This window comes from Condylura cristata, unplaced genomic scaffold (genome assembly GCF_000260355.1).
Source record: "Condylura cristata isolate star-nosed mole 26May11 unplaced genomic scaffold, ConCri1.0 scaffold00016, whole genome shotgun sequence".
Lineage (NCBI taxonomy): Eukaryota > Metazoa > Chordata > Mammalia > Eulipotyphla > Talpidae > Condylura > Condylura cristata.
Window position 1 is genome coordinate 13,623,165 of NW_004567117.1, and position 16,678 is coordinate 13,639,842.

At 36.5% G+C, this 16,678-nt stretch overlaps 1 protein-coding gene across 2 annotated transcripts in view; it reads right to left on the minus strand.

Moving 5' to 3' along the window:
• The window catches only part of OSBPL1A (oxysterol binding protein-like 1A), a 182,137-nt gene that overhangs the window by 151,875 nt on the left and 13,584 nt on the right, over positions 1–16,678 (minus strand). Inside the window, exons 2-4 of one of the 2 annotated variants that reach the window (XM_004683793.2) lie at positions 10,800–10,922; positions 6,180–6,265; positions 5,354–5,428 (exon numbers count right to left, since the gene is read on the minus strand). In XM_004683793.2, coding sequence (XP_004683850.1) covers positions 5,354–5,428; positions 6,180–6,265; positions 10,800–10,920 — 282 coding nt within the window. In that variant the 5' untranslated portion in view covers positions 10,921–10,922. Of the gene's footprint in view, positions 1–5,353; positions 5,429–6,179; positions 6,266–10,799; positions 10,928–16,678 lie in introns of both variants that reach the window. The other variant, XM_012725894.1, reaches the window with a different exon arrangement.

Here is a 16,678-nt window from a genome sequence, read left to right on the forward strand (position 1 = left end):
AGAGAGATAAAAAAAAATTATCTTGGTGGCCTCACAGTACCGGAAAGATGGTAATTGACTAATTTCTATTGACCTCAGAGTCTCCAGAGAGGAAGAAAGGAGCTTAGGAGGAGGAGGATGGAGGAGAGAATAGAACTGAGAACATACAGTTATAGGACATTATTTCAACAAATGTGTAGTAAGTTAATTGAAGAATTTATATGAGGCAGTATCATCTTAATCTAGCAGGAAAGGTATAAAGGGCAAAATGACAATGAGAGCCACATCTGCTCCTCTTTGCCATGTAGTTTGCCCTTCAGAATGCAGGTCTGCTCACCACTTCCATAGCTCTCTTCAGGTCAGTCCTTGCCCCTCTAGATCCCCTGACTGTAACTGCATGCACCTGGCTTCTGTTTACATGTGCCCTCTGGACCTCAACTGTTTCAGGCTTCTATCTCCTCCCCATTCCCCATGGTTCTCAGAGGACCACGTCTCAGGGGCATTTTACCACAGCAGCCCCCCTCAGAATAACCACTAATGAAGTCAATGGTGCTGGAGGTTTTTCACCAGTGACTTCTGCTCTGGTCAAGGGTATATTCCCTAGACCCTTCATGTCACAAAACTACTGGTATGATCTTAACATATCCAACCTAGCAAGCCCCCTTATTACAGTCCTACTATCTGCAATTGACAGTCCTGGCATTTTGACATTTATAGTGGGGATCGTTTGCTTTTCCCATTAACAACTATATTTGTATCATCAGAAGACATCAATTGATGAATGATCAACTTTTCTAGTTTGTGGACCTGAGTTAATTTGGGGCCTTATTGAAGAGGTGGTACCATGGCAGAAAAGACTCTACAACACCAGAGCAACTTACACAGGCATGAATCTCCCACATTATTCCCCAGGGGGCTAGTGGCTATTTAGTCAAGTAACTATACACTGAGGAAAGGGGAATACCCAAACATTTCCTGTTTCCTTCCTCTCCTTCCACAGCTGTGACCACATAGCTCGCCATAAACTCGTTACACACCAATCTCTATCTCAGCTCACTTTCTGGGAAATTCAGCTGGAAGAAGTAACGATGTTTATACATGTATTTCAGGTTTATCATTTTCCTTTAAATGAAACAAGGCCTACCAAGTTGTGTTGGACAGTGTCTGCCATGTGGCTAGATGTTCAAGCCATAAACATGAGAAATGTTATCCTAAGATAGAAAAGTCTATATAAACCCCAGGATTACAGGCATCACCTACATGTCAAACAAAATATATAATTCCCAAGACAAAGAACATAGAAGGCATTTGTTTCCAACATAGTCTCAATTATGCTAGAAAACTGTTAAGTCAAAACAAAAGTCAGTACCACAATGCAATTACTATTGCGATCATATCCCTATTGTAAGCTGATTATAATAGATACAAAATGTTCAGAATTCTAACAGTACTTGAAAAAAATAAAGGAACAATTACTGAATATTTGAAATTCTGGAACATTAACTTTTACTAAAGGACACTAGGGGGTGCTACTGTGCCAAGGAAAGACTGAAGGTCCCTCAAAACTTGTGGCAGTTATTTTTTTATATACTCCACAGGATGAGAATTTAAACATGCTTTATAATAAATCAAGCCCTTGTTACTTCATCATTATTAAGTCACAGAACCTTATTTATATTTTAAATTATTTTCATGGTTAAAAATCTTACCTTTTAATTTGATTCCTTTTGAGTACGATTAGAAAATAAGCTTTTTGAAAAATTAAATTATTCCTAGCTACTGATCATAAACTTTTAATGTTTCCTATATAACACAACCATGTATCTGAAGCTACATTTAACTTTTCTAATACAGGACCACATAATATGGACAAAGCAAACTAAAGTCATTTTAGCATGGCCTCATATGCAAAGTGAAGAGAAGAGCAGAAAGGGCCATGCATTTCAAGACAGACATAGATAAATGAACTGATTTGGTCTAGCTCAGAGATGGACAATAGAACTTGTGTTCATGGAGAATACAAAAATGCAATGTTTTCACTCCAGAAGAACAAGATTACAGCAACCTGCTCATAAGATACATCAACAGTAACTATACTCCAAATTAGACAGCGAGCAAAAGTGCTCTGATGTTAGAAAAAGCTACCTTATAGCTGCAAGAAGTTCAGAAACTATAAAGATAGCATTTGAGCTCCACTTTCAAAAATGGGGAGACTTAATAGAAATAAATGGCCAAGAATTTCCTTAGGTATATATATATATAAAAGATTGACAAAAGCAAGGTGATAAAGGGAAGCAGCAAGTAGGACCTAGGAGTGAAGCAAATTAAACTATCTGCAGCTCACTTTTGAAATCCCATTAAAGTCACACACTGTAATCTACCCTACCTTCACTATTCATTGTTTATTATAAATGGTATGCTTTCCTCCGCTTTAATAAGACTTCTCATCCAGTTCACATGTATCAGCAGATGAGCAAATCACCTGAAATAGTGTGAAATGTACTAAAACATATTTAGTATATACAGAATTGATTCATAATGCATATTAAACTTCATTATACCTAATCACTAGAATAGTGAAATATTAAATCACATGGTAAATCCAGTCTTCCTTAGCTTATGATAGATGCATACAAACCTCCCCGTTATGATAATATAACAACCTTTAGGAAGTATAAACTTTTTCTAAAGATTACAAAATAACCTCATGGTTAATAATCAGGGTAAAAAATACACCCTATGTCACAATTACTAGATCACTCAATCAGAAACCTTATCAGAGAAAAAGGAGGCAAAGGAAGTTCTGGCTACCGTGACAAGAGTTCAGCTAATCGCCATTCTGAAAAAATGAGCATAATACCAGACAAAAATATAAAACTCACCATTCATGGTTCTAGATATCCTCCAATGTCAATCAACAAATTGAGCTAATTTCTCAATAGGAAACAGAACTTCAAGGAAACAGAACTTCAAGGAGAAAGTTTTTATTTAGCCTCCTGGTCAAGGAGATGCCCATTCCTCCCACCCCAGAAGTTTGCTGAAGCCTGGCCTAGCAGCGAAAAGCAGTAGCTTTGCTACCAGAGAGCGAATGGTTAGGAAGCATTATCAGCAAAAGTAGTGAATTCGAGGGACACAAGAGCCAAAACCTACTGATCTGGTGGCGCGTGGCTGCCCTTTCCATCAGAGCACTGACTTCCCAGTGGTGCTGTGGCACAAAGCTGCCATGAATTTGGCGGTTTAAACAATCAAATTACTCTTATTGTTCCACGCTTCAGAATGGATATCAAGCACTTAGAACCAAAGTGTCAGCAGGGCTACATTCCTGTGGGAAACCCTAGCGGAGATTCATTTTCTTGCCTTTTTCAGCTTCTAGACCTCACCCACATTGCTGAGCTGACAGTTCTCTTCATCCACTTTCCAAGTCAGGGAGGTTGCATCTTTCTGACCACTATCTCACATGCACGTCTGTCCTCTCAGACTTTTCTTCTGCCTCTTCCACTTTCAAGGTTCTTTTGTCATCACACTGGAACTACCTAAATAACCCAAAAGAATTTTCATACCCTAACTTCGGTCAATTAGCAACTTTGCCGTCACCTGCAACTTTAATTTTCCCTGACTATGTAAACTAACAAATCCCCAAGTTTTGGGAATTAGGAGCAGGACATTTCTCAAGGGCCACTGTTATGCTTACCACATAGGGCAAATAGCAGAACAGTCTAGAAATGAGAGGACCAGAGCAGGGCCAGTTAAGCTACCTAACCATTTCTAGCTAACTGGGAAACTCGCACCCAGGAACAGGCAATAGAGCAGGAGAAGGCCTGGCATATAGAAAAACCTACATCTACAAAATACTATCGCTATACTACCACTAACAAATTCAACCAGAACACGGGATACAACTCAAATTTTTAAATATCTTTCCACATAGTAGCAACAGAAATCAAAAGTGAAAAGAGGCCGTCCATTCAAATAGCATCAAAATACATACAACAAACATTAAGAATAACATAAGGATATAAGATCTGTATATCAGTACATTGAAAATTTCAAAACTGCTGAGATAAACTAAAAATTAAATAAACAGTCATGTTCATAGCTTGAAGATTCAGAATTGTTAAAATGGAATTTCTCCCCAAATTGATCTACAAATTCAAGCCAACACATTCTTATCAAAATTCTAACAGGTATTTTTATAGTGACTGATAAAATGATCTTAAGATTTGTATGGAAATACAAACTCTGACAGAAAATAGCCAAAGCAATTTTTCTAAAAATTATCAGCTAGAGAATTTACACTCCCCCATATAAAAACTGAATTAGAAAGCAACTATGAAGAAGACAGTATTGTACCAATATAGGGTACCAATAGATCAAATGAAGAAAACTAAGATCAAGAAATAAATCCTGACATTTATGGTCAATTCCTCCTGTTCAACAAAGGTGTCAATACAATGGGAAAACAATCTCTTAATAAATCATGAGTTTTTTTTAAATGTGGTATATATCATATGAGGGTTATTCATACATAAAAACAAACCTAACATAGATACAGGCTACATGTATGCATCACTGTAGAATCAACCTCCATAATGTTATGTTGAAGAAGTCAGACAAAAAAGTACATGATTCCAGTCATAAAAATTTTTTTTCGAGAAGGCAGGTATCTAAAAACAGAAAGTAAATCATTGTCCTAACTTGGGGCTTAGGACAGGAGCAGGGGAAAAATGCAAATGGCACAGGAAAGACTTTGGGATTATGGAAATACTCTACAATTGGACTATGGTAATGAGTGCACACTGTGTAGGGCAGTTAAAATCACAGGTACGGGGCCCTCCCTGGTGGCGCAGTGGGTTAAAGCACAGCACTAAGAAGCTAAAAGTCACTTCAACTGAGTTCGATTCCCACCCCGGAGGTGATCCACATGGCACTGAAAACCTCTCCTGACCCGCCTGCTGCTCCCCTCAGCAGTGTACTTTGTCAGTTAGCCTGTTATGCTCCCCACTCTGTCTCTGGTGAATCCTCTCACTGCCCCTGCACCTCTGGCTTGTACCCCAGTTCTGTATGCATAAATAAATCTTCAAAAAAAACAGTACGTGAAATTTGTGCAATATAAGTTAAGTCTCAATCAGGACCTTCCCCTCCCTGGGTGCATAGCAGAGACAGTGAACTCCTCTCAGGGGCTCGGTAGTAGAGGTCTCCATGACCTGCGTACTTCGAGTTTGAGGCCCAATGTGAAGAACTCATGGCCTCTGGACCCAAAGAGCTGGCTTATACATTTCTGTGACTTTTCCTATTTGCTACTTATAGTAATAAAGGAGAAAACACTTGATTGCTTTTCCAGACAGTTCAACCCCAAACCTGGAACATTTTTCACCTTTCGTCCTGTAAACGCAGCTCGATGAAGTGGCGTGTCTCCCATGTCATTTAATACATTTACTTCTGCACCAGCCTGGTAAACATGAAAACTTTAAACATCTTCCACATTAGCAAGAAATACACAAAGTGAAAATCATTCCTTAAAGATACATTATATATTTTAAAAATTAAAATCTATTGATTCATTGTTACTACTAAAAATAGATTTGATCCCAGAGTAAAAATAAACTTCCTAAAATTTAACCATCTTCCTAATAGATAGAAAAATAAAGTATTTTTTCTTTAAAACTATATACGTCTCCACTCTATTTTAGAAACACATTCCTAGTGAAAAAAAAATCAGTCTCTATGGCATTTCGTTCATAGTCTCCACCAATTTAATTTAGGAAAAAAGATATTTAAATGTACAGGTCAATTATAAGATGCAGCCAAATTCAGAAATATAAATATGTGAAAAATTACTCATCATAGAATTAGAATTGAAAATGAGGTCTTAAATAATGTGCTAAAACATTCTAACATTTTTTAATTATTTATAACGTGCTTGGTTGTTTTACTAACAATTATTCTCAAATACCACTAATTCATTTGTCCACTTCGACAATTTTAAAAGGTCACTATGATAAGAAAATGACTGAATTTGAATAAATTAATTTTAATTAATCAGGCTAACCTAACATATTTATAAACAATGTAGTGTCTGTAGTGATGAGTTATTGCCTTAAATAGGCCATTATGGCTCAGATGCACTTGCTAAGCTTTTTATAATTTCTATGATAGCAATATCCATTATTCTCATTTCAAAATTTAAGTCATAAAGATACCTTTAACAAATCTTGAACCACAGGTCTATGCCCAAAGTAGCATGCCAAATGAAGAGGTGTCCAGCCCAAATTAGACTTACTTCTTCCTAAAAATGAGAGAAAAGATAAATCATCTTTAGATATGATTCAGGTGATTTTTTTTTTTTTAGATTTATTTATTTTATTCATACAGAACTGGGATATAGGCCAGAGATGCGGAGGGTGGGAAGATTCACCAGGGACAAAGTGGGGGGCAGAACAGGCAGATCAGCGAAGTACACTGCTGAGGGTAGCAATGAGCAGGTCAGGAGAGGTCTGCCAGGCCATCTGGATCTCCTCCCGGGCAGGCGGGGATCGAACTCATGAGGAAGTGGCTTAAGCTTCTTAGTTCAGGGCTTTAACCCGCTGCGCCAACAGGGAGGGCCTGATTCAGGTGATTTTACATTAAAATTATTTTTCCCTAACAAACTGCTGTGATTATGCTGGCAATGAATCCTTTTACACTGCACTGTAATGAGCGTGGGACAAGAGAGGTGACAGGGTAATGCACAACTATAAGAAGATGGGGGAATAGAAATTGAGAGGCCCAGAATCTCATGCATATTTCTGAACTTTTAAGTTCTCATTCCTAAAAGGTAGAAGGAGACATGATGTGGGGAGAGATTTCATTCAAATCGGGTCATCTCAAGGAGTCTGCTGGTGCCAGTGGATTTCTGGCTGTCTTCATCTAGCACTGACATGGTTTTCTCTGCATACAATTCTATGAAAAGTAATGCTCTGGAAGCCTGTACCATGACAGGAGGGTAAAGGGAGTTGGGAAGGTAAATGGGAAAAGGGAGTTGATTAAAAATATCTTTCCCAAATCTGGAAAGCTGTAATACTTCTTCCCAGTGTCCTTTGGAAGCCCACATTCTGTGCTTAGTCCTACATTATTGGTGTCTCCAATAATGATAATCTTGGGTTTTGCTACTGCTTAACCATTTATTTGCTATTGACATCAAAATCCCTATCTCCAAATGTTTACCAGACAGCTCCTTTTGTGTGAAGCAAGAATACCTCATGCTCAAGAGATACAAAGTTGAGCTTACTGGTCACCTACCATAATCTATACACACTCACACAAAAGCTACTCGCTGCCACTTACACCTTTGTTTTCCACAACAAAGTGAGGTATTATTCACCTCACTTCTCATGTCATTCTTGTCTGCATTCTATTTAACATGCCTTCCACATTGAAATATTCCTACTAATTCCACTTCCGAAATATTAACTATCTACACACTTCTCCACTCCATTGTTTCTGCTCCCATCAACAGATAACAGTCTCCTCGAAGTTATTATAACAGCTCTTGAGCTGTTTTCTCATTTGGTATTTCCAAATGAGATTCTGAATCAAAAAAATTTTAAAACCCTGTTATTCTTAAAATACTTCAAACATTTTTGAGGTTTCTCAAACTGCTAGAAATGGAGCTTCCCTATGACCCAGCAATCCCACTCCTAGGTATCTACCCAAAAGACACAAAAACACTGATTCAAAAAGATACCTGCACCTCCATGCTTATTGCTGCTTTATTTACAATTGGAAAGACATGGAAGCAGCCCAAATGCCCAAAAGTTAGATGACTGGATTAAAAAGATGTGGTACATATATACAATGGAATATTACTCAGCAACCAAAAAAAAGAAACACATGTCTTTTGCAGCAACATAGAGATGGAGCTGGAAAAGATCATGCTTAGTGAGATAATCCAGAAAGAAAATCAAAAATACCAGATGGTTTCACTCATAGCAGGAGTATAATGGACCAGGCGAGAAAATAATATGAATAATAAACAGCCATATACCTACCAGAGACATTTTGTGGGGGTGCAGTGGGGAATAGGATCAAAAACAGTGGAGGGAGGGAAGTGCACAGGACTATGGTGATGGCACATGGGTGACTTGGTAATGGGAAACCCACAGGGATTACAATTGAGATTTAAAAAAAAAAAAGTACAAAGTGATGTAAAAATAAATTATATTATTAAAAAAAGATGTGATACCTATACATAATGGAATATTACTTGGCAATCAAAAAAGATAAAAACATGCCTTTTACAGAAACTTGGATGGAGCTGGAAGGGACCATGCTTAGTGAAATAAGCCAGAAAGAAAAAGAAAAATGCCGAATGGTTTCACTCATTGCAGCAATATAAATGACCAGGGGAGAAAATAATAATAATAATGAACAACTATATACTAGAGATATTTTACAGGGGTGGAGTGGGGAATGGGATCAAAAGCAAGGGGGTGGACTATGGTGATGGCACACAGGTGATTTGGTGATGGGAAGCCCACGGGGATTACAACTGAGATGGGAAAAGGCACAAAATGATGTAAAAATAAACTATTATGTTATTTCAAAAAATACTTCAAGCATTCTTTATGTTCTTTTATATATATTAGTTGAAAATGTTCATCAATGGGAAAGAATTACTGAGCTTAGGAATATTTACAAAGAACCTTGAGAGAATATTGAAACACTAGCAAATATCACAAGCAGTATTCAAATATATCCTATTCAGACCTTTCAGTAAAGTGGCAGTGCTATAGTGCATCATGTATTCAAACTTGTAAGTTCTTATTGTATTTCTAAAACTTATTTCCTGGAACATCACTCACAGAATTTATATAAAGTACCAGGCATATATTCATACTGATTTATTTACAAGAATGTTAGCAACACATATAAATGTGTTCATGGTACTAACACAGCAACAGCTACAAGCTTTTATTGCCTTTGAGTGAACTGCTCAGCATCTGATCACACAATCCCTCTTCAAACATTGAAAACTTCTCTTTAGGCAAAATCTGGTAGGTACAATGAAGGTGAAATTTTGCAAGTATTAATAGCTTTTTCTCAGTTTTACATATTCAAGTAGGTGACTTTCCACTCGTAGCCTGAGGCACGTATGGGTGGGAGGTGGAAGATGTGGATAGAAAAGGGTCACTGAGGATTATCAAATCAAGGTTACTGTTTGGCAGCCAAAACCGAATGTGTTGAAGGATGTAGGAGATTTTAAAAATTGTTGTTAGCATTCCAAGAACCAACTCAGATTATGTCAGTTTTAGACATTTCAGAGAGTATTTTTATTTATTTATTTATTTATTTTTTTGCTTTCTTCCCTAAGTATAAGAAAGCAAGACCATGGAGTCTGCTGCTCTAGAACAGAAAATACAGCACAGAAGAATGAAATACACTGGGACAGGGAATTTGTAAGAGGGAAAAAACAGCAGGTGAGACAGGTGGCTCTGATATTAAGCTCAGAAAACAAGACAAACTGAGGGAACACTGAGAACAGCAGGACCCTAGCAGGCCACCCGGTCTAGTGACCACCTGCAGGGGGCGCCACATCAAAGTCACCTCCATAGTGCAGGCAGAGGAAAGACAAATTTTGGCTAGCCGGAGCTACCTTTAGTTTCCATGTGTCACAGAGTTCCCTCATGCCACACAGGAGTGTGTCTGAATAGAGCCAGTAAGCCTAGGCCAGGTGTTAAGGGAAGATGGGACAGGGGCTCAATATTGCCAGGAAGCCAGTATGAGGCACTGTGAGTGATCTGAAACTGTCAAGGAGTATGGCCTGTGCTCTATGACGAACTGGGAAACCGAGTTGAGACCAAATTACACTTTCACTGCAAATGCTTAAGGAGCACTGAGAACCAAATGCTTTCAAAACCCTTTGTCTCCACTGTACAAACATGCAAAAACATCCCCCTTTACATTTAAAAGCCGTGTTTGGAGTGGAAGAAAGAGGTAAGGGGTCCTAAAAGACTAAGAATTTATCAAAAAACTACTGAAGTTGAAGACTCCAAAGACCAATATTTAGTCTTCCACATCCCCAGAATGAGAATATGCTTATTGAAATACAGAGCTGTGTTAGTAAATTATTTTTCCACATACCCAAGTGTAATATACATGCAACCTTGGTACATAAGGCAAGTTATGATTTGCAGGCTGCTTACTCACTCAGCAGTTTCCCTGACCCCTCCAGTCGGCAGGCCTTAGTCATGTAGGCTCCTCTCACCACAGGGTGCTGGCAATGCTTTTCCTTCTGCCTTAAATCCTTTCTTTCTCCATTTTCACCAGGTTAACTCCTACACTGTCTTCATATGTCACCTTAGAGTCATTTCCTTTATGAAACTAATCCTTCAAGTTCCAGTTACAGACTTTGACTATAAGGTCCCATGAAACCCCATACTTCATTACATATTGTGTAATGTAGACTAATAGGGCAGGGATCCTGTCTGACTCTTCAACACCCTCTCTATGGGGCGTCCATAAGATTCTGGGCATATAGTAAACTCTCAAACCTGCTGCTTCAACTACAACATCCTTAAGAAAAAAAAAAAATATTATAGCATGCAGCTTGTGAGTGTATGTTCATATTTAAGATGTATGGTCATTTAAGGATTAAGATCTATGAAAACTTTAAGGTGGATCTCAAGTCCTCTTAGTTGGCCTTAGGGGAGAGACTTGCCAATTTCTGTGAGGACCATCATAGGATAAGAGATGTACATTTTTTTCCATCCAACGTGAAAAAAATCAGGTGATGAATAGTGCAAACTAGTAAAAGAAAGATACAAAAGCCATTCAATGCTTACCTTTGCAATTAATGTCAGCAATTATTTCACTCTTCTCCATACTTTCTAATAGTTGTCTTACTTCTTCAGTATTGCCATTTCTGGCATGATGGAGAAGTAGTTGTTCTGCTTCTGTATTCATGTCTAGACTTAAAAGTAATAATATTGTTATTATCTAAGAACATAAATAGTTTTAAAATATTATCTAAACCAAAAATAGAGTCATCTTCATTTTGAAGCTAACAAGAATTGACTAACTGAATCAGTGGCAGGCCCAGAACTGGACCCTGATGGACTTTGCCTTTTATATTATCAAAAACGAGCACTAAACATTTGGGCAAGTTTTTGGATCTATCAAAACCAAGTTTCCTCATCTTCAAAATATGATCCATTTTAATAGCTATAATTAGAATCCATGAAAACATTCTGTCAAATACAAAATATTGTAATGTTAACACTTAGATATAAAGTTAAGCTATGCATATTTATGAGGAATATCAAGAGACTGGACAGTAAATTAACATTTAAAATCTATATAACATTACAAATAGAGTAAATTTTGAATAAATTAAATAAATTTATTAAATTAATAAATTAAATAAATTATTTGGACTAATTCTTACAAATAAATTTTTTGTCACTTATATTTTCTTACCAAGCCCCAAGCCAAATATCAAGAACTATAAAAAAGGGCACATATACATAAAAATATTATGAATTACAATATAAAGAATAGAAATTTTATTCTTACTAATCACACAAATGCAAATATCAAATACAAATGATTATTTTTTGTCTACCAGATCAACAACTATAAAAAAGGATTAGACACGCCCAATGCTGACATGAACAGGAAACCTGCACTTTGAGAAATTACTACTATGAACACAAATGCACATAACCCTTCATATGTTGCTGGGGGAGAGAGAATGAACTGGCAATATCAAATTTCAAAACACACATATACCAAGGGAAGAATTCGGAAAAGATAGCTAGGTGGAGAGATATAACTATTTTGGCACTCTACTGAGTTTGCTACAAAAAAAGACCTGTATGGTAAGTTGTGGTTGATTTTGGTCAATTTTAGCTCTTAGCACAGTACTAACAATCTATTCTCTATCCCTAGCTAGATTGTGTACAGTATTCTAGGAATAGCTCATGGGAGCTAGGATGGGCAAAAAAGGTTTTTTCCTCCAAATATTACAGATCCATACATTGATCAATACTGTTTTAAAAAAAAAAGGTGGGCAGCCATTGTTGCAAGCCCCTCACTTGTCACTAAAATCACTTCCAATGGCCTTAGGGGGACAATATCCCTTTTTTATTCTTCTCTTCATTTTTTACTTTTTCCCAATTTTAAACCAGCCACCGACGACCAGGATATTCCAAAACTGCATAAACGGTGAAAATTATACTATAATTGTTCATGCCCAAAGAAAAACTCAAAATATTAAAATGACCTTAAAAGTTTACATCTCAGGATGGCCCTCAGCATAGGAACAGCCTACAACAATCAAAACAAACAACAAAATAGCAAACCTGAGGAGGAAAGAGATCTGATCTTCAGATTTTTCTCAGCACACTTAAGATTCAAATGTCCAGCTTTCAAAAACAACAAAACCACAAGGCATATGAAGACACAGTAACCAATTTAAAAGAAAAAAAAATAAAATAGAAACTGTCACTGAAAAAATGCTTGGAGACAGATATACTAGACAAAGATTAAAATGAAAGTCTTAAAGAAGCTCAAAGGAGGTATGAGAGGGATGGGGCTGCCATACCTGTCACCCACAGATCACAAGAGTTGATTCAGCCACTCTAACTGGCTAAGCAAGTGTCTCCTTTCTCCCTCACTGCTCCATGTGCATTCCTCCCAAATCTGTATGCTGAGGACAAAACGACAACCTTACTCAAGAGAATGAGGATATACAGTAGCTGTACTCCCTACCTAAAACCTCTAAATAAGCTCTCAGATGCCCAAACTAATAAAAGTTAAACAAGTGAGAAAACAGAAAATAGAAAAGAAACCAAGAAGAAATTCTAGCTGAAAAAATACAACAGTTACAATGAAAAATTAACTACAAAGACTCCAAGGGAGGTTTGGAGATAAAGATGATATGCTTCCAGGGAAGAAAAAAGGAAAACCAAAAATCAGGAATTAGAATGATTTTGAGTACTCCATCTCAACATAAGCCTCTAAAAGACAATAAAGCAATGTCTTAATACAGAATGAAAATTACTTCCAATACCAAAATCCGTAAACAGTCAATTAAACACAGGGGTACAATATAACTAACTGCTCGTGCCCAAGGAGACATACATGAATATGAATTTACTATCCTCTTATTATCTCTCTGGCAACTTCTAGAAGAAATGACCCACCAAAATTCATAAACCAAGAAAGGTAGGTGGGGAATAAGTCTGATGAAAAAATCCAAACAATTATGGAGTTCATCCTACAGTTTTACTTGAATAAGAGAACAACCCAGTAATTCCGCTCCACTTTTCTCAATGTCTCATGACCCAACTGAGGTCCTCCAAGTTTGAAGGATTCACTACAAAAAAGACCGTAACAGCAGCTCCTACCTGCCCAAAGACATTGTCCCTAAAACATCAAACTGAGTTTACTGTCTTTGCCAAGGCAAACCTGTAAACAGATTTGCTACTTTAATCAAATGAGGAGGTACCAACATCAGGAATCAAGGATCACATCAAGTAAATATGACATTTCCTAAGGAAATTTAGTAAACTATAAGAAAATAGACAACCAAATGAAATCAGAAAATAATGTATAAATAAAGTGAGGAGTTCAACAATGACACAGCAACTGCAAAAGAAAGAAAAAAGACAAGCAGAAAAACTAGAGCTCAAAAACTGAGAAGTTAACTGAGGAATCCAATAGTTACTAAAGCAGACCCAACCATGCAGAATTCAAGTTCAGCCTCTTCATGTGGAGGACATTTGAATTTACAGAGTAACAAAGAAGAAAGACTTTAGGAATTGTGGGAGACAAAGAAAACAATCTCATTATGGACACTGCAGGAAAAAAAAATAAAAAAGGACAGAAAGTATTTAAAGCAATTACAGCTCAAAATTTCCCAAGTCTGGGGAGAGTTATGGACATCCAGATCAATGAGGCTCAAAAGGTCTCAAATAATTTGAACACAGAAAGGCAAATACAGACACATTATAATTAAATTGTCAGAAGACAAAGACAAAGAATTCTAAGAGCAACAAGAAAAAAGAAATGTTAAGACTCACCATAAAACTATAACCAGATTTCTCACCAGAAACTTTGTGTGACAGGAGATAATAGGACAACATAACTAAATATTGAAAATAAATATCAACCAAAAATTATATACCTGGCAAAACTGTCCTTTACAAATTGAGGACATCAACACTTTCCCAAACAAAAGCTGTGAAAGTTCACTACTATATGATCCACCTTACAAAAAAATCCAAAAGGGAATTCTTTGAGTGGAAGTAAAAGCACCAACATCATGAAAACATTAAAGGCTTGTGTTTATAGTAATATAGTAAATATAATAATTATTAGATTCTGCAATGTAATAATGGTGGAATATTAACATTTTTAAAGGTTTGAAAAATCTAGCAAACTTGAATGAAACTCATATCAATACCAGTAAGTTAACTACTATATAGTCAGTAAGTTTTTATTTTAAAGAAAGCTTCAAAGAAAGTAAAAAGCACATGGTTACTCTTCATTGTTATGTAACAGGAAATGTATGGTTAAACAGTATTTTCACTATGTTGGCTGTGTACAACATGACATCCACAAAAAGCTACTGGCTCCCCATCACCACTTGAGTGGGCACCTAAGATCATACAAGAAGATGAATCAATAAATACCAAATTAAGGTTAGATCTAGACAAGCTCAAAAACTAACCCTTGAAAGCTGACTAAAGTACTGAGACCTCCAGAGATGTGGGGAAAAGGTTAAGAACAGAAAGGAAAGAAAGCCCAATGGACTATGATAGTGGATTATGGGTGATTTAATGATGGGATCACTGTGGTGGTGATATTTGACAGGGGGACCCTAATGTCACCTTAAGAAGAAAAACAAAAACACACTTGAGAGCCTACCACACACATTCCAAGCAGTATCTTAAACCTTGATGGCATACTAATGAAAAAAACCGGCTCTTACATTAGAACTTCTAATTGTTGTAGAAAAGACAAGGGTACAAATAAATTACTACAAGATCTGACATGCCCTCTCCATCCCTAATCAACTAGAGTCCTTTATAAACAGTGAAGCACCTTAATTTCACCACAATGTGTCAGTCCACGTATTCACATGGTCAATTCTTTGGCTCTCCTTACATTACACTATAAACAAGGGTCCAATTATCTATGTTTCATACTAGTACTAGTACTTAGCAAAGTGCCTAAAACACAGTACACAATCAAATATTAAGTGAATAAATGGATATGGACTTAGTGGCCAATAGATTTAAAGGCAATGTTTATTGTGAGTGGTAAACCTATAGCTAGTGACAAAAATGAAGTTTTTCTTATATGCCACAGAAAATAAAATGTACCCCAAAAGGGGAGACTTCTAAAAATACACACCCTAGCACTATTAGAATTACCACTGCTTTTTTGCTACATCTCTAATTTATAACTATTCAATTTCTTTGATTAACCTATCTTTAGAAAAAATACAAAGTAGAATCCAAATTCACGTTGAATAGTTTGTGGTTTATTACATTTTTTGGCTTTTTTTTTGTATCATTCTTCATTTTGTGCATTATTTCATCTCAATTGTAACCCCTGTGGGCTTCCCACCACCAATTCACCTATGTGCCATTACCACAGTCCCATGCACTCCTCCCACCCCAGTTGTGATCCCATTCCCCTTTCCACCCCATAACACATCTCTGGTTTAAAGTTATTTGTTGTTTTTGCTTTTATTTCATTACATTTGCTCCTCTTCTCCCCCTCCCCCTCCTGACTCTTCAGCTAAGAATGAAACCATCGGTATTTTTCTTATTTCACTGAGCATGATCCCTTTCAGCTCTATCCATGTTGCTGCAAAAGGCATGTGTTTATCTTTTTTGATTGCTGAGTAATATTCCCCTGTGTATATGTACCACGTCTTTTTAATCCTATCATCTATTTTTGGGCATTTGGATTGATTCAATGTTTTCCTTATTGCGATTTTTTTTTAAAACATCCATTGGAATCATGAGAACTTACTTCAAAAAAAGTGGTTTATCTCTGAGACTTGTACCAAAAGGAAAACCAAATAATTCCCTAATGTAGCTGCGTAGAAAGCTATTGCTCAGGTTCAGTCAGAAAATATTAGTATATTTTAAGATCATGTAAAGGATATTTTCAACTACTCTTCAAATTTCTGAAATTTCATCCTCAGATTTTAAGATCACTAATGAGCATGTAATGTTCAAGAGAATTAATTTGAACTTCAAAGACTGGAAGACTAGAGACCACTCTGATTTGTCTCCTTTAACATCCACTGGAAAAAGCAATTGGGGTTCTTATTCCAGATTTTTCAGAAAGCAAATTTATATTTTGTTGTTTCAAAAATACCATAAATAACATAACCAAACTGGTACCCATACTTGATAGTCGATGCACTAAATGCCCATACCATAGACTGCATAAATTTATACAGGTGTAACACCTGAGGTCTTGACAGAAACCCAAAAAGTTATACCTTTAATGGCAATCATAAGATCTTGAGAACATACTAAGTTCTCATTAAGTTCTTAATAATCATGATTTGTTAAATTGGTCAGAGGTATATTATCACTTGAACTCCTACACTTATAATTCCAGCTTAATTTCTTTAGATTCAAAGTAGAAAATCTGTAGAGAAATGAAAAATAAAATTCACCTTTAAGAATTGATTCAC